Source organism: Chenopodium quinoa, unplaced genomic scaffold (assembly GCF_001683475.1).
Source record: "Chenopodium quinoa cultivar QQ74 unplaced genomic scaffold, ASM168347v1, whole genome shotgun sequence".
Lineage (NCBI taxonomy): Eukaryota > Viridiplantae > Streptophyta > Magnoliopsida > Caryophyllales > Amaranthaceae > Chenopodium > Chenopodium quinoa.
Genome location: NW_018742204.1, coordinates 17,076,962 through 17,101,167, shown reverse-complemented (window position 1 = coordinate 17,101,167; position 24,206 = coordinate 17,076,962). Strand labels below are relative to the sequence as shown.

Below are 24,206 nucleotides of genomic sequence, written 5' to 3'. Positions count from 1 at the left end.
TTTTCTATAAATTAGATTAGAGGATAAGAAAATAAAGATATGTAGCAAGATTTTTGTCATGTGCTTGCATAAGTATCAGAAATCTATGGCTTGCAATCCTGTATAAGCTAAGCAAAAGATTTGATGCTGTAACATGAAGATCGCAGCATATGAAGGTTACTTAAAAGAGCAAAAATTTATGAATGAGCTTAGGTTTTACAATTAATACTCGAATTCAGGGGTGTAAAAAAGATTTATACCGAGGAGAGGTGAACTCATGGGTTAACCCAGATCAGCTCCATTCAACTCGTGAATCGCCTTTAACTTCAAATTATTATTAACTTTTTTTTTATGGTAAGGAGAAGGTCCATTCTAAAAGGGGGCATTTGGGATTGTAAGGAAAATCCCTCCTAAAATGTGTTTGGTGAGATTCAACTCCTGGCCTCACGCCTAGAAGTCGGAGAACTAGCCTACTACTATACTCTAGCCTCTTATCTCATCGCCTTTAACTCTAATAAATGACATATTTTGAACCTCAATTGAGCAGTGTATGACTTATACCATCCATGATGATCCATCAAGAGAATTGACCATCAACATCTTATAGTAATGGATGTTAAGAGTAAATGGGTCAAAATAAGTTTATTTTTTTTTAACTTCTATCTGTTAGGAGAACTAAGACTAAAGTCTAAAGAAAATGTCTTATAAGGTAGGTTGTTTTTCAATTTGTCTAACATGAATCCGTTACAAAAACTAATACTTGTAAACTCAATATATAGGTATTTCCTGACAAATTTTCCTACCAAGTATCGTTCCTCGAGTATATTTACGCATAATTTATCTATTTATCTTAAAGGAAGGATGGGAAGAAGTTGGTTATACCTGGAAGACAAGCCATTGTCACATGTAGGCTACTGATAAAGAAAGTTACCTGGAAGTGGACCTCCTTAAGTAGACATGAAGGAACATCAAATTGACATCTCCTTTTGATTCTTCTTGTTTTTTTGTGTTTTGCTAACCTCATTTTAATTTCCATTCGCTAAGTTTTTTTGTCTCCAAACTCCAATTCTTTTGACAAATTATAAACCATATGTTTTGTCTATGAAATACTAACTTTAAAGTTATCCTTTTTTCAAAAAAAAAACTCTATTAAAGAGTGGTTTTATTATATTCTCCTTTAATTTGCTTGCTTCACCCTTGTTCACAATGCTCTCCTTACAAGAGAAAGGAACATACAACTCTACAAGCAACAACTTCTTGTTCTCTTCTTTTATAATAATAATCCCTTTTTCTTTCATGATCACAACATCTCCTTGCTCGATCCCTCGATAGCTAGCTAGCTATAGCGCGATTCCATGGAGGATTGTAACATGGTTATCTCTGATTGTATCATCATATCATGTTGTTGTCAATGCTTGCTTCTACAACTCCTAATCTTCGTGTTTATACAACTCCCTCGTCGTGTGGCTCGTAAGACTAAGGAGTATGCAGAAAGGAAGCTAAGGAAGAGGAGGAAGAAGAAACAAGGTGATCATCAAGAAATAATGGTAGATGATCATAAGCAAAAGGCGGTATATGGGGACGAGTTTGTAGGGTTAGATGATGATGATAAAAGTGGAAAGTCAATGTCTTTGAGAATTCTTGAGTTAGAAAGTATGGCAATGAATGAGTTGCATAATTGGGGGAGTTGTAATGAAGAAGTTGATAAGGTGTTAGGGGAGTTGGCTTTAAAGGGAGAATTTGGATTTGGTAGTTTTTGGGGAAGAAATTCTGAAATTCAAACAAGAAAAAGTAGTAATTGTTATTGTAAATGTAATAGGAGATTGACAAAAGAAGATGAATTAGATTTTGGTAGTCACGTTGTAAAGTTTCATTTGATTGAAGTAATTGAATCTTTTGATTAACAACCTATAATTGTTATTTTTAATGATTATTAATTATATTATTTCAAAAGTCGCTTATTGTAATGAATGACTTAGTCATCAATTAATTATTGATGCATTAGGTTTGGACTTCCAACTATTTTAAAGTTATATATGGATAGGATTTTTTGACTTTTACCACAAAAAAAAATCACGAAATTATTTTTTACTACTAAAAATTTTAAAAGTTGTACTTGACCACCAAAAAAATTTCTAAAAATTATTTTTTACCACCTACCGTCAAGAAAACCCGTTAAATTTAACGGTTTTAAGAAAAACTCTTCGATTTTCGTGCGCAAAACATGTTGTTCATAAGTTTAGGGGGCATCTTGGCCCTACGGGTTCAATTTGAAGTCGGAATATAATTGACAAAAAAAAAATCAAAAATGCCTCGTTTTGCGTGTTTCACGCAAACCGAGGTATTTTTAAATGCACCAAAAGAAGCATTTCCGATCATTTTTTGTCGATTCCGACCTCAAATGGGACACGTAGGGCCAAAATGCCCTCAAGACCCCCCAAATATGATGTGTTTGACCCCAAAATCGAAGAATTTAAAATATTCCGTTAGGTTTTTGACGGTAGGTGATAAAAAACAATTTTTAATTTTTTTTTTTTGTGGTAAAATAAAACTTTTAAAATTTTTGGTAGTAAAAAACAATTTCACGATTTTTTTGGTGGTAAAAGTCAAAAAATCCATATGGATATTTTAGTTATAAAAAGTGTATATAGTTTTTAGATTCTTATTTAGTGTATTTTGTAATATAAAAGGTAGGATTTAGTGGATAAAGTTGTGTTTTCTTAATTATAATAAGAGGGGTTTGTACTTGGAATTGAAGGTGGGATAGCATAGATTGATTTAAGAAAGGCAAGCCTAATTCTTGTAAAGGATATTTTTCGTCATTTTATAAGTAATTGGGCCAAGACCTGGGCCAGGCCCAAATACATATATAATTTTTTAAAAAAAAATGGCTAAAATAACATTAAAAAATACCAAAGAGAAAAAAAAAAAAAACAATCATTTTGTAAATTCATTGCCTAGCTTGGAGAACCGGAGAAGTGATTAAGTGAAAACAGAAAATACTTTATATAAAAAATAAGGGTAATTCTATAAGGCTGCATATAAGCATTTAATATACTTCCTTTTTTAGTATTAAATGAGCAATTTATCGACAATGCACGAGTAAATCGGTGTAATAAATGTTTATTTATTGTCAACTCTTTTCATTTTTAGCTCCTTATATACAGCCGTAAGCTGCATACATCTGTTTCCAAAGATTAAAACAGAAAAAGTGATTTTACCTTGTCACAATAACAATCACAATGAAAAAACATGATCATGTGAGGTATAATTACCATTCAAACCTCTTCTCCAAAAATATAACATCCAAATTCACTAATCAAAAAATAAAAACATCCAAATTTTCATCAAATTACAGCAAAAAATTGGTAATAAAAACTCCTAAAAATTTGGCAAATGAACGACAACAATTTCAAGTTAAAAAAACTATTTTACAATTCCTAAATTTACAATTCCAAAATCACAATCAATTCTTTGACTCACATCCTCATGAAAGACCATAACATTATACATGCTCCACATTTTCCCCACTTGCTTCCCTTTTGATCATTCAAACAATTAAACCCTCCAACCAATTTAGACCATTTCAACCCTAATTCAATTCAACCCCTCTTACACCCTTTAATTTCTTATCCCAAAATTTCTTCAATCATAATTATATAACCAAAAACCAAATTGTTATGGCGAAAAAAATGAGCCATCGCCATAACAATTTGAGCAAATAAATAAAAAAAAGGAATTATTAGACGTCGCCCTAAAAGCCTGAAACACAACCCGTGTTAAATCCCACAAAAAAAAAAATGGATACCTTCAACCCCGAACAAATAAAACAACTAAAACACATATTTGAACGTTTCGACATGGACTCGGATGGGAGCATAACGCAGCTAGAACTAGCTGCGTTGCTACGCTCCCTAGGGGTGAAACACACGGGTGATCAAATATACGCGTTGTTAACATCTATGGACTCGAATGGTAATGGTTACATTGAATTCGACGAATTAGCACATGCCTTATTACCCGAGCTAAACAACCATGATATAATGATCAACCAAGAACAGTTATTAGATGTTTTTCGGCTGTTTGACCGCGATGGGAACGGGTTCATCACGGCAGCCGAGTTAGCCGGATCAATGGCTAAGATGGGTCATCCTTTGACGTACAGAGAATTGGCTGAAATGATGAAGGAAGCTGATACAAATGGAGATGGTGTTATTAGTTTTAATGAGTTTGCTAGTATTATGGGTCGTTCTGCTGCTGATATGTTTGGCCTTAATATTACTTGTCCTGTTTCTTAGATGTTACAATCAATTTTACTACTATGATTTTGTAATGTTCAATGATATAAGTATATATAAACCATGTTTCATATTCTTGGATTGTTGTTAATTGTTGTTAATTATTGGAATGGTTTAATCTAAATTGTTGGGATTTACTTGGTTTAACATTTACATTGTGTTTTTTTATGATTTGATTGAGGAATTTTGGTATATGTAAATTTGGTGAATGCAGGTTTCTTGTAAATTTGTAATTAAACTTAATGATTTGTTTTATGTTTGTGAATCTTGTAGTTTATCCAAAGGGCTAGCGTATGCGTTACTTTTTCTGTAGTCAATGTCCTTGGATGTTCAATGATTGATTATTATTATCTTTCTCTAATTCCATTCCTCGGAATCATTGTATGCCTTAATCAAGAATTTGTGTCCTCGAAATTATTGTATGGTTTCGGACCAATACTACTAGTCTTTTAATCATCCTTTATCCCTTTCTTGGAATTATTGTATGATTTCGGACCAATAATATGAGTTCTTTATCTCTTTAATGATCAATAACCATGATCCGCAACACGTTAAACAATATATAGCCAGTTAGTTAGCCACCTTAATTATCAAGGTCCAAGTGTTGATTTAATAACCCAATTAAATCTAGTATGCAAAGAACTATTTCTCTGTTTTAGTGTTCTTAGTGTAGCTATAAGAAGATTATAAACCAATTATACTTTGTCTTCTTTGATTTAATAATGCTGTAAGTTCTTATCTGGGTGTCTTTGATTTTGCTTAGTGATGAGTTTAACAATTACAAATTTACAATTAGACCCTAATATGTTCATATTAATTCTACTTTTGATGAAAATTCTGTTAAGATCGAGTAATAACGGTTAACCAAGTTCAATTTTCAACTAAATTAATTTCAAATGAATTTAACGCACACTTAATTTATGCCCTCTTGAGTTTTCCATCATGTGTTCCATAGGACTCCAACCAACCCATGGTTCGGAATCAGAAATATCTCTTGATTAACATTAACATTTTTCCAATCATTATGGCCCATTCAAGGCCCCAAACAAAATGAATGGCTTTTTCCACATTGATGGATGATGTTTATGGTACCCATCTCCATTGTTGTCATGTGCTTGTATAGTTTATGAGACTTGGCAAAGGGTATCTAATTGTTTGGTACCATAATTTATTCCTCTATAAATTTTAGGTAAATATATTTGGAGACTTATCAAACTTGTTTTCCTTTTTTTTTTTTTTTCTTTTTTAAGGGAAGGATTAAGGAGTAAGACCCTTACCGTATCTCAACCCTCACGGTTTTTTTTGGTTCGGTATTTGCGGGTCAGACACTTTGAGAGTGATGAGGATAGGTAAGGAATCTCCACTCCCAAGGTGTCACAAGTGGGGATTGAACCCTCAACCTCAAGGTTGAAAGGTGAAAATCTTACCACTAGACCAAACTTAGCTTGGTATCGAGCTTGTTTCCTTACCTGAATCATGTTGCAATATCAAATACTCCGTAATACTCATAGTTTAAATCTTAGAAGTAACTACATGTGCACAATGTATAATGTAGTACATGTACATCTCGAGTCTTTACGAGATTTTGACTAGCACAAATCGATCCCACGCGGACTATCGAATGAACATCAATGAGCTATGATGATGCTAAGCTAACTCGTAACTTTTGATGGACTTTCAAATGATATTGTAAGTTGCTTAACACTTAACAGTCATCTATGACAAGAAGCCTTATAAATATGTAGTAGAATAAAACATCTTTTTTTCCTCTATATATAAGAACACTGGATTTCTGTACAAAGTTCTACACAATTATGAGCTATAACCAAAGAATATTAGCAGTTGCTGATGGAAAGATAACGCGAGAATGTACATATTCTAGCCTCTTAATTCTGCCCTATCTGACACATATGATACAGGTTGAGTATACTTTTTCTGTACAAATCATCTTCAAAGTGATAACGACGACAAAATTCAGGCCGAAAAATTGACCTTAGTCCCCTCCAAGTTCTGAGGAGTTCTCTCAATGACTTTTTTTCTCTAATGATCCTATACAAATGTCATCAGCTTTTACTTTTCCGTCTATCCTTCTTTCTGGCTGCTGCACGGGCAGTGTAGCCCACAGTTTGTGGCCGTATTGATCTTTGCCTGACCATATGGCAGTACTCGGGGTCTTCGGTTTGACCCTCGAGTCTTAGCCATTGGATCATTTGATGGTACATGGGCACAAACCTCATCTGTATAGCGGAGTAAGTAAAATAGGGGAGTAAAGCTGAGATCACCACAAAAAATGTCAGGAGCCAAAATTTGGGTGCTGGAGCAAGTGACTCGACGAAAACCTGGTATCCTGTAGTTGAAAAGTTGGGATTCATTGAGCCATAAATCAAGAGGAAGATATACCAAAGAGCAATTGAACCCCAGATGACTATATGTTGTATTAGTGTAAAGTAGCAAATGAAAAGCGCCATTTGACAGTTGACCACCCAGACAGCACATGTGTACATAGTTGCTCCAAAGATTTGAAAGTCTACAGGCCTCCCGTCGTTACTGTAAGCCTGATTGTACATGGCTTCCTTGCAGAAGAAGAAGATGATTATACCACTGATCATTCCATTTACCATCCAGCTGAGAATACGCAACCAACTGAAGAGGACATTTTGAACACCTTCTTGATATAGTAAAGAGAACTGCCACAGGAACATTCATAGAGAAAAGTGTGAGATGAATAGAGCATTCATGATTTATTTAGTTATCCCTCTATCCTTAAATAACGCAAAGTACTAATAAGTAAGATTTTATTCAGGTTCGTTGTTAAAGATTTGTATTTTAAAAAGAAAAAAAAAAAGCACTACTTCAATTTTGTAATGATAAAATCTTTAAATTAATGGTGAGATTAGGACAATAAATCTACCTTGAGACAGAAACGTGCAGAAACATCTTGGTCAAAGACTCCCAAAGCAATTGCAGGAAGCGATGTGAAGAATACATTGAATGTTGACAAAAACCAGTCATTATATGCTGGTTGGCCAGAGAATGATGCATATGCCTCAAACAAGAAAACTGTGACTCCAAAAGTTACGTTCTTGTAGAAGAAATAACAGATCTGCCGGGAGAAAAAGAATGTGCCAACAAATTATCACTTGAAAATACCAAAATGATGGTGGAAATTAAACTAATTTAAATGGAACAATAGTTTCTAGTAGACAATACCATTGAGGTTATTCTTCTGTAACACCAATGACCATGGACAAGCAACAAACGCTCCAAAAATCGAAATTGTGCAATAGCAATATCACTGGACATTACAGCCTGGCAAGAAAGAAAGGGTAAGACATCATGCAAGAAAAGACTAAACGAGTGTTTCAAGGGGGAACACTAAAACAAAAAGACAAATCAGACAATTCCCAAGGCATGCTGTGTATATACCTGCATTCCTTCAACACCACTGATCCCAATTCCTATGTCAGCTTCTTGAAGCATTCCCACATCATTAGCTCCATCACCAATGGCCAATGTTGTTCTATTCGTACCATTTTTCACGAGTCTTGTGACCTGTGATTATCCATCGTGATTTAGAAAACATGACAAAGGGAACATGGAAATAAAAAAAGTTTTTGGAATCATGAGAAACAAGTAGCCATGCGAACTCACCAATGCCTTCTGCTTGGGTGATGATCGGCAGCAAATAACTGAGGCACAGCCAATAGCAAGCTCTAGAAATAAATTCTTCATATCATCTTCTAGAGCATATGCAAGAGATTTCCCATCAATAATCAAAGCATAGGCCTCAGAAGTTGAGCCAGATGCATCAAGTTGAGTCTTAGCAGTAGTAATTTGTTTGAGCACGGTTTCTCTGGATGCCTACAATGTTTAAACCATCACATTAGATATTACAGATTGAAAATAATACTTTCCAGCATGTAATTGCAAGAAGGCGGGGAAGCACAAGATTATAGGAGTCCATGTGATGACTGATGAGGAGCTATAAAATTGGCAATATATCCCTTAAAGTAATAGCTAACAGTGACAGACTGACAATTGTGACACTAATTCTTTTGTAACGAAAACAGGGAGATGTGCTACAAAGACTAAAGAATTCCTCCTGAGAGTTACTATCTGGCATCAGCATAATCACTCTAGGCCTAACTGAGAAATTCCTCCCATTAGAAGAATGTTCATGATATATTAATCTGAGTTCATTGCAAATACCAAAGAAGCACCGGTAAACTGGACAGTGAAAATAATTACTTCCTGGGCCATAAGAGTTTTTCAAAGGCCGCGTATGTCTAAAAGGTCAGGATGGTGGTTGTTTAGATGGTTTGCATAACTTTTTGTTTTATTTCATTGTGCATTAGTACTAAGATATTTATCAACTCACCTTAGTGATGGCATCTTTGTCACCCAACTTCTCCAATGTTTTGATTTCTGGGGTCTCTACACTAATTAGTATTTGCTTCATTCCCTGTCTCAGCAAGCTACAAGCAAACCTGAAGTTTCCATAGGCTTAAGTTAGAAATGGACTAGGATTTAAAGCGAGTGTAAATTGCAGTAGGACCAAAAACTATACCCGATATTAATAGCTGTCTCCATCTTATCCCCAGTCAAGACCCATATCTTTATTCCTGCTTGGGCAAGTTTGTCAATGCATTCTGGAACCTATACACAGATTACATGCAAAGATTAGATAAGTTCGATATCACTTTAACAATGGTTTATTTTTCTGAGCATAATTTCCCTATAAAAGAACAAGCAAAGATCCAAATCCTACCCCACGCTGAAGTTTATCCTCAACAGCAGTTGCACCAAGAAGAATCAAATCTTTTTCAATTGACTCAGCCACTTGCTCAACTAGTGATTCCTGATCTGCACTAACAGCATTCCTGGCAGCGTTAAAGTTTTCATTGAACTCTCTGTACTCTTCATCATCTATTTCCCGGTAGGCAAGTATTAAAGTCCTCAGTCCAGCATCAGCATATTCATTTACATGGTCTCTGGTCTGCTCCTCAAAGTGGCTGCCATGCCTGGCTAGTCGTGGAAACATTACACTGCATAGGATGAAAAGGAAATTGTAAAACACCCGCCAGAAAAAATATATATTATAGAAGTTGTTACGAATAAAGCAAAGATTGTCATAGTAAAATTAGAGTACAATTTATACACATGGAAAAGAGGAAAAGGGACTGAGTAAGAAAAGGTGGTTTAAACAAACCTGTCAGCACCCTTGCAGAGTAGAATTTTTTTCCCTTCCTCAGTTTCGACAATCACTGACATTCTTTTTCTAGTGCTATTGAACTCCAAGATACTTAGGACTTTGAACTCCCTGCATAACGGCAATACATGTTAAGAAAGAAGGACATAGTATAAACATTGGTTTGAATTGTACTGTTCACAAAATGTCAAAGAATACACAAGTAAAGTTGCTGTTTTCAAATATCGGAATATGAAGAGCTTGGACACTATGCAAATTCAGCACGCATAATGGTGAATATCTTAGTCTCTATATGCTTACTTCAGTTTTAACTTTTAAGCATCTTGAGGATGAAACTTAAAACCATGAAGTTGTTACAGGAACAATAAAATTAGGTAAATTAAAAACAATATATTCAATTTTCTAAGCTGGACAAAAGTCATACAGAATATATTTTGACTTTTGCAAAGGATTAATATATATATATGCAATAATATAATCAAAAGAGATCAATGTAATTGTTATTTACTAACCTGTCAATTATCTCTCCAGTAACAGGATCCAACTCATTCAATGAAACATTGGTCTGAGTCCTTTTGTGGAACTCGAAACCAAGTTCTCTAGCTGCAATAACAAAAGCTGCCTCATCGGGTGATTCTGCTTCATAGGAAACTTTGCCAGTTTCTTCATCTACTTCTGGAATCACTGTATGGCAAACGGACAGTAGTTGAAAGAACATCTGAATAACATGTGAATTTGGCTCGTTTACCCAGTTGCCATTCATAACCCTTTCGTCCTTGAAATTGAACCCTTTAACACCAGAATTTGCCTCAGCAAATTCCTCCTCAATTTCATCATGATCATTAACAATAGACTGTAAACCATTCATCAATCCATTGGGTAAAGGTGAACCTTTTCTTTTGGCCATAGCCCTCTCAACCTCTGTAATACCACGACCATAAGCTGTCCCTGCAATTGAACACTTAATGAACTCCATAGAATTGCATGTCAAAGTGCCTGTCTTATCAGAAAGTATTGTATCAACTTGACCAAGCTCTTCATTTAAGTTTGAGGTACGGGCATGAGCTGGCTTGTCAGTTTCTTCGTGATACATTAGAATATCTTGGTTGATAAAACGACTCTGGAGAACTTTCACTATCTCTATAGACACATACAAGGAGATAGGGATCAGGTAACTGTACAACATAAGGCCGGTGAGGAAGTGTAAAAACGCTGACAGTGGAGCTCTATTGGCATCGAAGTAAATTGTTGGGTGAGCATTCGGTCTAAGGTACCACCTCTTTACTACGCCATCTTTCAGGTCATCGTTGGTAGTAACACCAAACACAACAGATCCAACAAAAGACATCAAAAATAACATGAAGAATAGGAAGTATATAATCTTATCCATTTTCCTCTCAACCCTGCTTCGCTTAGAGGGTGGGTCAGTGGCATTCTGCATAACCTTGGTGTCATGACCAGTAAACACCACAACTCCATAAATATAATCTGTATTCCGAAGTTTCGAGTCTCTCAGGAGAAGTTGTTGGGGGCTGAGTGGAAATTGTTGCTCCTCATAATCCATAGTTCCAACAAAAGTATACAAATTGGCATTAGGGTCTTCACATCTAACAGTAGCTTTAAATTCCTTGAAACTGGAGTCCTCATGCAAAGATGTAGTAACTTCAAGAGCTTGTTTCAATTTCAAGTTTGTCTCCCCGTCGAGATTCATGGTTTCGACATAACAGACTGCATCCTCATAACTAGATGAAAGCAAAAGGATATCAGCTGGAAAGAACCCATCTTTCTCAACTTTCACCACATCCCCAACTTTAAGATAACTCGATTCTGACTCCTTAAACTCCCCATCTCCAAAATGCACTTGTACTTTTCTCTTATTCACCTCTACATCCTGAATAAATTATTAAATCAATATATCATACACTGGTTGACAATTCAACATCCAGCTATTAAGCTCAATAATTTTAAAAATTCAATTAGCATCCAATGCACCCCACCCTGTAACAGTCAGAAACTCAGAACTTGCTCAATCAACAACTAAATTCCAAAAATCGATCGAATTTAAAGACAAAACATAATCATCAAAACATACTTTTGAACTTAATCACATGCCATTTACAGCCACATAAAGTTAGGTTGGATTATTAAATTTTCAACAATGCAAGCCACATTTAGCAAACAAAAATCTCACCAAACAATAATTACTTCTACAGTTCTACATTCAATAACATAAACTCAAACAATGATCATACACAAATTAAACCACCATTTTTAGCTAAATTAAGGATAGAAATAGGATCAAATACCTGCTGATTTCGCCGCCAATCCTCGATGGCCTCCTTCAACATACTGACACCAATAACAAACACCAATGGTGCAATAGCACTAACAGCTGAATAAGGTGCAAGAGGAGTAAAAGCCAAGATTCCAGTTACCAGGAAAAAGAAATTGGCAACTCTCCTAAATTGCTCAAACAAAGATTTGGGTATAAAAGTTGCAAGTGTATACTTTGTTGTTCTAACATAATTATCTGGGTAATCTCTAATTGAAGACTCAAAACTATTTGGCTCATTACAATATACAACCCTTGAAAAACCAGGACCTCCAATTTGTGAAATATCATCTCCTTGAAAAGATGCTTTTCCACAATGAAAAGAATAGATCTTGCTAAAATTCAACCTCCTTCTTCTTCTTCCATGAACCATTTTTATTGACTAAAAATGGCTCAAATCTTGTAAGAAATTAAAGGTGGGATCTTTGGCAATAATTTTCACTCAATCTTGTAAAAAGATGAGTTCTTTTTGGGTTTTTTGGGCTTTTTCTTCCAACTTCAACAAGAACACCACCCAAAGTGTAAATTTTGGGAGAGTACCCAAGAAATTAATTAAATGCAACTAACTACCAAATTGTATGAACAAAACCCAATAAATACCTGACCCCAGAAAAAGCTCTAAACCCCAGTAAAAAAAAAAATTGACAAAATTATTTCTTCCTTCCAACAGCAACTTGAAAATGAAAGTGTTATGATTCTCAATAACCCGACCCAAAAACTCGTACGTCGCACGGGCTTAATCTAGCACACTCCCTCCACTTGTGTAGACAATAAATTAATCCAGTGGTTGCACCAAGCAGTAAAAAAAATATATGAAATTTTTCCAGCTGTATTGTAGAAACACACAACTATTAACAAACCTCAAACACACAAGAAAATCTCACAAGATATCGAGTAATCTCTGCAAAAGTGCAATAATACCCAGAAAGATAATTAATCACCTTATATAAAGATATTAAGAATATGAAAAAATAAAATAAATTTATGATGAAGAAGATGAAGAGAAAATTAGTTGCACATTCAGCAAAATAAATATAAGGTGATAAAATAGGGAGAAAATTATTTATGTTGAATTTTCAGGGTATTTTAAGATTATTTTTTTTTCTTCGACCAAAGAAGGCAGCTTTGAACGAAGACTTGAATCATCTCTCTCTTTCGTTTGACTTTCCACCCTTTTGTAATCTAACACGCATTTGCCCAATTTTTTTGATCTATAATTTAAAACCCATTTAAATTAAAATTAAAAATAACCCAGAAAATGAAAATGTAATAATAAAAATTCAAGATTTTCAACTACCATCAACAACCCCACAAAGGAAATTTAAGACCTTTATATAAAATAAAATAAAATAGAATATTCTAAAAGGGAATAGTATAGTATAATCGTATATTATATAGTTTTTTTATAGAATATATAAATTCAACAAAAGGGGATGATTGAAGATGACTGCAATTGATTTGATTTGGGAATCGCGGGAAAATTAAACCCAAATAAATAAAAATAAAATAAAAATTCTAGACTGGGTTAAAAAAGAAGAAGATGATGAAGATGAAGAAATTATTAATTTGTTGGTTTCAGGGGTTTTTTCTGTGAATCTTCTTCTTGTGATTTGTGTGACTGACTTTTTTGTTTCTGTTGTTTCGCTGAATCTTAGAGGAAAAGACATGTGAAGAACTCTTTACTGAGATTAATAATTAAAATTGATAGATGTACTCTTGTGGTAATATTAATTTTCTATCTTTTTTACTTTATTTAGTGGAGTGATGAGAATAAATTTACAAAAACAATTAAATTACAAAATAAATAATATAAAAGTTGAATTGATGTGTCATGTGTGTGATTTGTTGTGTTGTGTCTTTGATTCAATTTTGCATTATTAGGGATATTTTTAGCTCCCTAATTCACTATTGAGGTAATTAATTTTTTGTACATTTTAGGGTGCCGGGATGAAAAGAAAAATAAAATATCGTGTGGTCTAATTAGTTGGTATAATTAGCTAGTTAATTAATACAAATTGCTAGAGCTAATAGTTGATTTTTAGCCGAGGTGAATAGGTATAACCTAAGGGAACTTGATAATGTAATAATGAGCTGATGTTGATCCACCATGACAACACGATTGTATAGTATGATATGAATAGGAAACGATATAGGCATGTTGGTGTTAAAATTCTTAAATGTTAATTTAAAGAGGTAACTTGAGTGTAGATATATTATAAATTGATCGAATTAGTGTTAAAATTTTCAATTTGAAAGTGACATCGCATATAACATTAACTTAGAAGTTATTATCTTTATCTTAGTTCATTGAATTTATCTTAGTTCATTGAATTAAAATTGATTTTATATTCATCGAATCCTTGCTGATCTTGTTGTAAAACTTTTTTTTTTATCTAATTAATTTGTTTGTAGGGTAAAAGGTATGTTGTCTTTTTTTTTATTTTTTTTTTATTACTGAACAAAATTGGATTTTGTAAGACTAATGTAAGGAAATAGACCTACAAAAACCAACGACATTAAAATCGTTTGAGATATAACACAGTTACACAACTTTATTTATTTCTATCTTTTATTCTTTCCTAACAGATAATATTTGCAATTAGGAAACTAGATGGGTTTTAGGTATGTAATTATTCTAGGGTTATTTAGAATTTGGGAGCAAGAAGTAAAACATCCTAATTGATGTGGGTTTCTAGGTTAGGCTACAAAAGAGGTTGAGGCTTACTTTAGAATTATGATGGTTTGTTAAGGATGAAAAATTATCAAGAGGGCTAAAATAATTATATTTGATAGGACAAAGAAATTTCCTCATAAGCATGGTATTTTATTTTATTTTTTAATTATCGTATTTTGCTATTTTGTTCTATATTGTGTCTGAGGATGAGCTCGCAAACCATTCCATATGCAAGTATTTCATAATAACTAATAACTTTTTTTTTTACGGGTAATTACTAATAACTTCATACACTTAATTTTTTAAAGAAAATGGAATCTTCACAATTTTTTTTATTTTTTTATTTTTTTTAGTGTTTATAAAGTCATGAGATGAGTGATGAGAATCAATCCCAGGATCACCTAGAATCGGGAGGGAGAACTCTAAAACCACCTTAGCTATTCCTCATATCTGCATAGCTAAACTTTATACTTATCAAAATAGTGAAATACTTATTTTGAGTGTCTATTTAAAGTAAAGCAGAAGCTAGGTTTTTATGGAGCTACACTTCATATAATTCAATTTTTATTAAACAAACCAAGTTGAGAATTGAATTACTCGTTCTTAATTAGACTAATTTAAAAAAAAAAAAAAAAAAAAAAAAAAAAAAAAAAAAAAAAAAAAACCGAATAAAGCGGATCAATTCAAATGTCAATCATGTAAACAACTTACAACTAGCCACCACATTGTGCCATTGACTTCTTGCATTGTATCTTAAATTTCAAGTTTAAATAGTAAACCCACATTTATTTATAGTAAAAAGTTACAAGCTCATCAATATTTTACTCATTACTAAAAACTAAAAAATAGAGCAAATGTAAAAATGTTAAATTGACTGGAAACCTGTTGAGGTGGTACTAATTTAGTGAATAAAATGACAAGTTGTTGAACTAATTTTAATTAAAAAAAAAAAGTGAGTAATTAATAAAAGAACAAGAGTAACGCCGTCATTGAGGGCATAATAAGGGAAGAGGTGAGTAATTAGTGCAACCGGTGAGATCGGTCAAATGTCTTTGGTGTCTTACGTAATCCCATGCGTTTCTAAGGAGGCTTATATAAGCTCATTATTAATTATAAAACTCCCTTTATTTTAATCTAATAAACTTTTAGACGTAATTTAGTCGCTTCACTCAACTATATATTAAAGAATTCATCCGTACAATATTATTTTTAATTAGTAGAAAATATCTACATGTTTGAGTTTGAACCAAAGAATTTTAAGGTATTAAGAATGTGATATTGTGATCGAGATTCTTTGATTGTTTTGTGGGCTTTGTAACTGTTTGACAATAAGAGATGGATGATTAGCGGTTTGAATTAGCTGTTAACTGATTGTATTATCGAACTAGCTAGTTTGTTGTATTGATTGTGCTGTGTAAAAGTGTTTTGGTAAGTGTTTATTAGATTTTAGACTTTTACATTAATTGGGTGAAATGATCACCTACAAAATGTTACAATAATACAAAGTTTATTTGAAGGAAAAGTTTGGGACATCCCAATACATGATATGTACTAAATTTGGGTTAGAATACTCATTTCGCTAATAATAATAATAATAATAATAATAATAATAATAATAATAATAATAAATTAATTAATTAAAAATAAAAAAAAAAAAAAAAAAAAAAAAAAAAACCTCTCTACAAACCAAATTGTACTACGTATAAGGTAGATTTTTACGTACGTTTAAGCTTCTCTTTCAACTAAACATTTTCATAAGAGGTTTGGACTAGTCAAACCTCTCTTTTTGACCCAAATTATCTCCATCAAAAATTTCAGAATCCATACTTTCTTAAAAGTTTATATTTATAAGTCAAAAATAAAAAAAATTACAAAATAGATATTTTTAAATTTTGATCTAATTATTATTATTATTATTATTATTATTATTATTATTATTATTATTATTATTATTATTATTATTATTATTATTATATCTTAAAAATAGACAAAGTCATATAACCTATAAAAAGTTACTAGGTAGCCGAGATACAATGTGAGCCCCCCACTCCTCTAGTTATAGCAAATCTAATGCTAGTAAATATATGAGCAGTAGCACGTGCCCCAATGTCTTGCATCGTCAAGAATTTTTGAATCCGCTTCAGCAATGCAACAATCTCTTTCTCTATTTCCCCAAGTGAAGAAAATTAGAAGGGAATGAAACCATATCCAATTGCCTGACATCGAGCGTCATACTTAACCCGCTTTCGATGAGCCGCATCAGCCACAACCCGCCCAGGAATGAAGTCAGATAGCCTTGACTGTGTCAAATGAGAAGACATTATTATTATTATTATTATTATTATTATTATTATTATTATATCTCAAAAACAAAAGTCATACAACCTACAATAAATTAGTGGGTAGCCGAGATACAATTTGGGCCCCCACTCCTCTAGCTATAGCAAAGCCTACTCTAGTGAATATATGAGCTCAAGCACGAGCACCAATGTCTTGCGTCGTCGAGAACCTCTGAATCCGCTTCAGCAACGTAACAGGCTCCTTCTCTAATTCCCCAAGCGAAGAAAAGGAGGCTGATATGTCTTTTCAAATAAAAATATATTAGATGAAACCCGTGCGATGCACGGTTTATTTGTATTTTTATAAAAATATTTTTTGTATTTATGTGATAAAATTTATTATGTTATTCGTTGTATGTGGTATATTATTTAATATTTTTATTTTAAAATGAATTGTGAATTTCCTCTTATTCGTTCTATATCTAAAAAATAATCCATCCTAATTGCAAAAGATAATATATTATATCTAATTAATCTATACTGTAAAATCACATTTGCCAATTTTGCTTATGTGGTATTTGAATTATTAAATCTAAAAGAATTTGCAAATCTTTTATTTGATTGGCTATCATTAAAATTTGTAATCTTACATGGCGCGTCAAAACAATTTTATCCTCTAAAAAGTCAGAAAAAGCTCTCCTAAACAATCAATAATTAAGTTAGTTGGTATTAAATAACACGGAGTATATATATATAGGAAAACACTAAAATGTTGTGACCCTACATTTTCAACTTTTCATATAAATTACCTATAGTTTAATTTTTACCTTTCTCAATCCAAGACCTCGTGTAAATTATCGTGTGGAATGTTGTTAGATTTGTGGTAATTTGTATTTTTATAATATAAAATATTTTAAAAATTAAAATTTTTATTATAAAATCTATTAATCTATCTATCTATCTATATATATATATTATACTAAAAGACAAACGCCTCAATGTGAGGATGACAAATGTCACTCTCTCATTGGCTTATCTTATGTATAAAATATATCTATATAATTACTGTTTACATATTCAAGCATAGTTATTTTTGTTAAACTTCAAACAATAAAAGCAAGTTTCTATACTTGCATAAGATTTTCATGATTTCCTAACATAAATATTGATTTAATTTATAATAATAAAATATATACTTTCCAATACTACAAATAATCCATAACGTCTTTCCAATCTTTATTTGTAGTCAATTTAGAGAATAATAACTAATTTGTTAAACTTCAAACAATAAAAGCAAGTTTTTATACATGCATAAGATTTTCATGATTTCCTAACATAAATATTGATTTAATTTTTTTTATAATAAATATATACTTTCCAATACTATAAATAATCCATAAAGTCTTTCCAATATTTATTTATAGTCAAGATAAAGAATAATAACTATTTGAAGCAATATGATTAAAGTGGCATAATTAAGGAAACAAATATTTCGTATTTTGAAAGACTAATTTTTTTTTTTATGAAAATTAAATAAAATCGATAAAATTTAGTTTGACGTGAATTATGAAATCAATACAAATATTTAAAAATAATCAGATGTACAATAAAATATTGGGCACCTATTATAAAAGCTACCCTGTAATGAATGAAAGTTATTTATGCTTTATTAATAAAAGTTACCCAAAATAGTTTACAAGTTACCCTAAATTCAATTCAAGTAATCGGATGAATACAAAAGTTTTTGATAAAGATACAAAATAGTGTAAAAATTGCTTTTATCGTTTGTTGTACGTACAACTTGTACTCTTTGACAAATACTGAATGCTAAGCCGAAATGTTGTCTTGCAAAAAAAATACATAATCTTGAACATAAATTTAATTTTAATCGGCCTTTCATTTTCTATACAATGTCTTTTACAATGAACTTTTGTTTTTCTTGCATAAAAAAAATGAACCAATAACCAATCTAAACAAGAAGAATAAAAGTTAAATTGAATTAGACATTTGACGGAAAAGGGACAAATATAAAATATATTATAATTATTACTCGTGTTTTAAATTGTAATATTCGTAATAAGAATGCTATTACTTATGATTTTTTTTAGAAAAACTAACATTTTGATTTAAAAATCGTGCATTGATCATGTACTATACTAGATATACAACAATCATGTGCAATAATTGATGTTGTTTTACACATAATAATACTTTTAACTATAATAGTATGTGTATATAATATAATTTTTTTTATAATATAAAAAAGTATATGTATATAATATAATATTTTATAACACGTGTCCTTCATATCAAGTGTAGTCCCAATCACCACTACACCAATTGGTTGTTGGTGTAGTGGTGACTGAGACTACACTAGGTAGGGAGGACCTGTGTTCGCTCCCCTGTAACAACAATCGGAAGGGGATTGAAACCTAATAACCTAGAACTGATCCTCAAATCTGGATTAGCCCAAAGGGTGAACCGGATAGAACACCCAAAACTCAATGCATATATGACGGAAATTAACTTATCCTTTATCTATCTTAAACAAAACTCCAAAGTCTAAATTTTTTTTCAAAATATAATAATAACATTTGTAAATTTTTGTTAATATGAAAGATATAAACCTATCAAAATGTATATATAGTTAAATTGTTTAATAACTTATATCGAATGCGTAGTTTTATTAAAATTATTTGCATGTAATCATTAAATGTGTTGGATGTTGTGTAGCTATGCAATGTCCAAAACTTTAGTTGAGCGACTTTGATTTAGTGATTGTACGGTAAAAAGATATGACTTCGATCTTGAAACCTAATAGTCTAATAAATTCTAAATAGAAAAATTAAAACAAAAGAAAATGAAAATATTAAATGGCTTTAAATATTGAAATAAACATAACTTTTTAAATCAATTTAGCGAATTCAAGAGACAATTTTAAGACTTTTAAAATTAAATGGGGGAAAATATATGTAAAAAGAACATTTTTAGATATATAAATGTCCATGCACTATTATAAGAGTTTTGTTAACCTTTTTATAATTAAGGTAGGGATAAATTTTAGTAATATATACTTCGTATATTTTATTTATATAAAATTATCAGTATCCATACCTATATACGAAGTATTTGTGTTGTATACTATATGGAAAAATATTGTGTAGAACGGACTCACGTGAGTCAGTTCTATTAATAGGCCCGCGCGCGGCCCGATTTATATTCTTCTTCAATTCTTATTCTTCTCCTTCATCTCTATTGCTTTCTTCTGCAAACCTTCAACCATGAAAGGACTCTCAACAATGGCGGCGACCTTCTCAAATTCTATTCTTTGTCAAGAACTTATATGACTTATACTAATTTTTTGCATTGATGTTCCCAAATAGAAGCTCGGCTGCTTTATCGGCAATATGAAGCGGAATATGCTCTGAGTCATCCGATACATATATAGTTGTATTTTACAAGAATAGTCCATTAAAAAGCATTCATACAACTTGAATTGCATAATGTGCAGTAAAATTTCATTATCTGATCAAGCTTTTTAGAGTATGTAGTATAGGAGTAACATATTTTACAAGAAATGTCAGATATTAACCTTTTAATGTTTGATATAAAACTTATAATGTCAAATATAAAACTTTTGATGTCAGACATTAAACTTTTAATGTATGCATGATAGTAAACTTGTAAGGTTTGATATTAGAATATTATTGTCGTCATATATTAGAATATCATTGTCAGATATTATAATATATTGTTAGACATATTTTAAATGTCAGATATTAAGTAATTAATGTCAGATATTTGTTTATTATAGTCTGGTATTAGGTTTATTTTGTTTGGTAAAAAATTAGTATGGTCAAGTGTTAGGAATCTTTTGTTTGGTAATAGATTAGTATGGTTAGGTGTTAGCTACGAATATTAGTGTCATGTATTAGAATATTATTGTCAGATATTAAAATATTAGTGTCATGTATAAGAATATTATTGTCAGGTATAAGTATATTATTGTCATGTATTATAATATTATTGTCAGATATTAAAATATTAGTGTCATGTATAAGAATATTATTGCCAGGTATAAGTATATTAGTGTCATGTATTAGAATATTATTGTCATGTATAAGAATATTATTGTCATGTATAAGTATATTAGTGTCATGTATTAGAATATTATTGTCAGATATTAAATTATTAGTGTCATGTATAAGAATATTATTGTCAGGTATAAGTATATTACTGTCAATCTGTCATGTATTAGAATATTATTGTCATATATTAAAATATTAGTGTCATGTATAAGAATATTATTGTCAGGTATAAGTATATTAGTGTCATGTATTAGATATTATTGTCAGATATTAAAATATTAGTGTCATGTATAAGAATATTATTGTCAGGTATAAGTATATTAGTGTCATGTATTAGAATATTATTGTCTAATATTAAAATATTAGTGTCATGTATAAGAATATTATTGTCAGGTATAAGTATATTAGTGCCATGTATTTGAATATTATTGTCTAATATTAAAATATTATTGTCTAATATTAAAATATTAATGTCATGTATAAGAATATCATTGTCAAGTATAAGTATATTAGTGTCATGTATTAGAATATTATTGTCGGGTATTAAAATATTAGTGTCATGTATAAGAATATTAGTGTCATGTATAAGAATATTATTGTCAGATATAAGAATATTAGTGTCATGTATTATAATATTATTGTCAGGTATCAAAATATTAGTGTCATGTATTTGATATTAACACATGTGAAGGACATTTATAGCTTCATTCATCATTTGTTTTTAGCTTTAGCAAAAAGGGGGAGAAGTTGATGATTATGTGAGTACCCACTGACATTATCTTCTGAAATAACAAGAAAGCTAAAGATTTACCAGGCATGCAATTTCTTCATAACTATATTAGGTAACAATTAACATTTATTTACAAAACAAGTTTTTTGGAATCGATAAATTCGAATGGTGAAAGCATAATGAAGTAAATAGTTCAGAAATCAAATGAAAAACCAGATTTTTGATTCGATTTTCTCTCTCCTATAACTTCATTTTTAGTTGTTGTAGGAGAGAGAAAGGTTGAAGTTTCAAAGAATCGATAGTTTCTCGATCTAGACTCGGAAGCCGATGTTCAAAGCTCAACCTTCTTCTTCGGAGTATCAACAATGACGAAAAACAATCCAAGAAAATGGAGGAAGAAGCAGTACTAAGGAAGAGTTGGTGTCGCGGGCCTCGCGATCGGGTTTAGTTTACCCGTGTCTTTTTGTTGGCCTTTTGTTATTGAGCCCGGTCTCACACAAAACCTTTTGATACTATATTTAATCAGCTGTTGGTTATATATGTGACTATTATATAATATATATGTTTTGGCACAATGGTTAACTTAGGAAAATATATGTTCTGGTAGGTCAAATATAAGGTTATTATTGTGTCTATAGATTTAATGAGTGCGACGGGTAAATAAAACATTTATATATTAGATTGATTGTAGCTACTGATGCGGATGGTATGATAAGAAAATTTTAGTTTTTTCTCAACAGGAGATATAAATAAATTAGTCCACTTCTTATATAGCTATGTGGGGTATTATTCAATTATTTTTTCAATTAATAAAATAACATTATAAAAAAGTAAAAGAAATTCAAATAACATAAAATACTATTCAAATAACGTTCCTTTAATTTTTTTTATTGACCATTAGTAACCAAGTCCTTTAATAGTAAATGAATTACCTTTTTTTTTCCTACGGGTTTAATAATTTGATTTATAAACCATGCATCGCACGGGCACTATGCTAGTTAACTATTACTAAAACAGAAGTTGCTGACATTACCATTGCACACGTGTTGCTTTCTCAATAAAAAATTTCCCGCCTAAATGCAATAATGATGTCTTTTTTTTTTGGGAAATCTATCATATTTAACATTTTTAAAATTAAAATATTGGAAGCTTTTACATTGTATTACAACTAAAATCTATTAACTTATCGTAGGAAATTGAAGCAATTTTAAATAGCACACTAATAATTGACCAACTTCATTGAACTATGAATTAGACAACGTTGAATAGATATTATATCATAATATTGATTAAAATAAAAAAAATTAAAATTATTAAATATACGCAATTCTTATTTATATTCATGTATAATACCGATTTATTTTTAAAATGTACAAACTTAAAATAGGCTTCATATAAACCATGCATCACACGGGTTCTAACCTAGTTGGAGATATAATCGATCAAATTTATACCTAAAAAACCGTTGAAACACAAATGAGAAGAAATAATAAAGAATGGAGGGAACATTTAAAATAAGGTACAAAAGCACCAAATGTTTAAGCAAATTACACACTCTCTTCACTACCATTAATTTCCTTCCAAATAACCAAAAAAAAGGATACAAACATGAGACATCACGTACTATATTTTGGGATGACAAAAGCAGTATGAAAAATAATTTTTAGGTGCAATTAATGGGCAAATTGTGTAATTTTTTTTATTATTTTTTTATCGAGTCATAAAAAGTAGTGATGTAAATGAGATTTTTAAGTCAAATGGACATATATTGTATAAATACAACAACTTTATGGTACAACATGCCACATCTTGAGGCAGGGGTTACTCGAGTTAATCGATCAAGAGTTACTTGAAGGGTTTAAACAGGGGTTACTCGAGGGGTTTACTCAGTCAAAGGTTATCTGAGGGATTACTCAGTCAAGGGTTACTCGGTTAGGGGTTATTTAAGGAGTTCGATCAGGGGTTACTTGAGGGTTTAGTCAGCTAGGGGTTATTTACTTGATGGGTTACTCAGTCAGAGGTTACTTGAGGGACTCGATTAGGGGTTAATCGGTCAGAGGTTACTCGATCAAGAGTAACTCAAATAACCCCTGACTAAGTAGCTCGATTAATCCCTAACTGTATAACTCCGACCGGGTAACCCCTGTCGCATGGTACATCAAGCCGCATACAAATAATCGTCGTATAAATATTGTCACTAATTAGGAATTTTTTTTTTTAAACAATATTTTTCAAATAGATTGTCAGTATTCCGGCATTCCCTATAATAAATACGAAATTGGTACAACATTCTGAAACAAGAAACTATAATCCAATTATATATTGAAATATTTCCTTGGTGCACCTACTACAAAAACAATACTCCATGTTAGAAAAGATAGGTATGTATGATAATATACATATAAAAAGAATAAGGAAAATGCTATACATAGCCCTTAGGGCTACATATAAGCATTAAATTTACGCTTGAAAATCGTAAAAAGTTCAAAAATCATAAAAATATAAACACTAATTACACTGATTACGCGTGTTTTTGTCATGAATTCCTAATTTTAGACAAATTCCAAAAGTGAATTTAATGCTTATATATAGCCCTAAGCGCTACATATAGCATTAA

General features: G+C 31.3%; 3 protein-coding genes across 3 annotated transcripts; 2 read left to right on the top strand and 1 right to left on the bottom strand.

The window, feature by feature from the left end:
- Positions 1–22: 22 nt before the first annotated feature.
- On the top strand, positions 23–1,921 carry LOC110720546. Its single transcript, XM_021899585.1, has one exon. The coding sequence runs from the start codon at positions 1,335–1,337 to the stop codon at positions 1,881–1,883; it is 549 nt and encodes a 182-aa protein (XP_021755277.1). The 5' UTR covers positions 23–1,334; the 3' UTR covers positions 1,884–1,921.
- A 1,317-nt stretch (positions 1,922–3,238) lies between these two features.
- On the top strand, positions 3,239–4,354 carry LOC110720518 (probable calcium-binding protein CML15). Its single transcript, XM_021899559.1, has one exon. It carries the CDS (start codon positions 3,780–3,782, stop codon positions 4,275–4,277), a length of 498 nt encoding a protein of 165 aa, XP_021755251.1. The 5' UTR covers positions 3,239–3,779; the 3' UTR covers positions 4,278–4,354.
- Positions 4,355–6,019: 1,665 nt separating this feature from the next.
- Positions 6,020–13,467, bottom strand: LOC110720508 (putative phospholipid-transporting ATPase 9). Its single transcript, XM_021899550.1, has 11 exons — positions 11,793–13,467; positions 9,999–11,377; positions 9,487–9,597; positions 9,046–9,322; positions 8,845–8,933; positions 8,656–8,764; positions 7,929–8,138; positions 7,704–7,829; positions 7,488–7,586; positions 7,189–7,380; positions 6,020–6,964 (listed from the first exon to the last, which is right to left on the bottom strand). The coding sequence occupies exons 1-11, from the start codon at positions 12,189–12,191 to the stop codon at positions 6,341–6,343; spliced, it is 3,615 nt and encodes a 1,204-aa protein (XP_021755242.1). The 5' UTR covers positions 12,192–13,467; the 3' UTR covers positions 6,020–6,340.
- Positions 13,468–24,206: the final 10,739 nt, after the last annotated feature.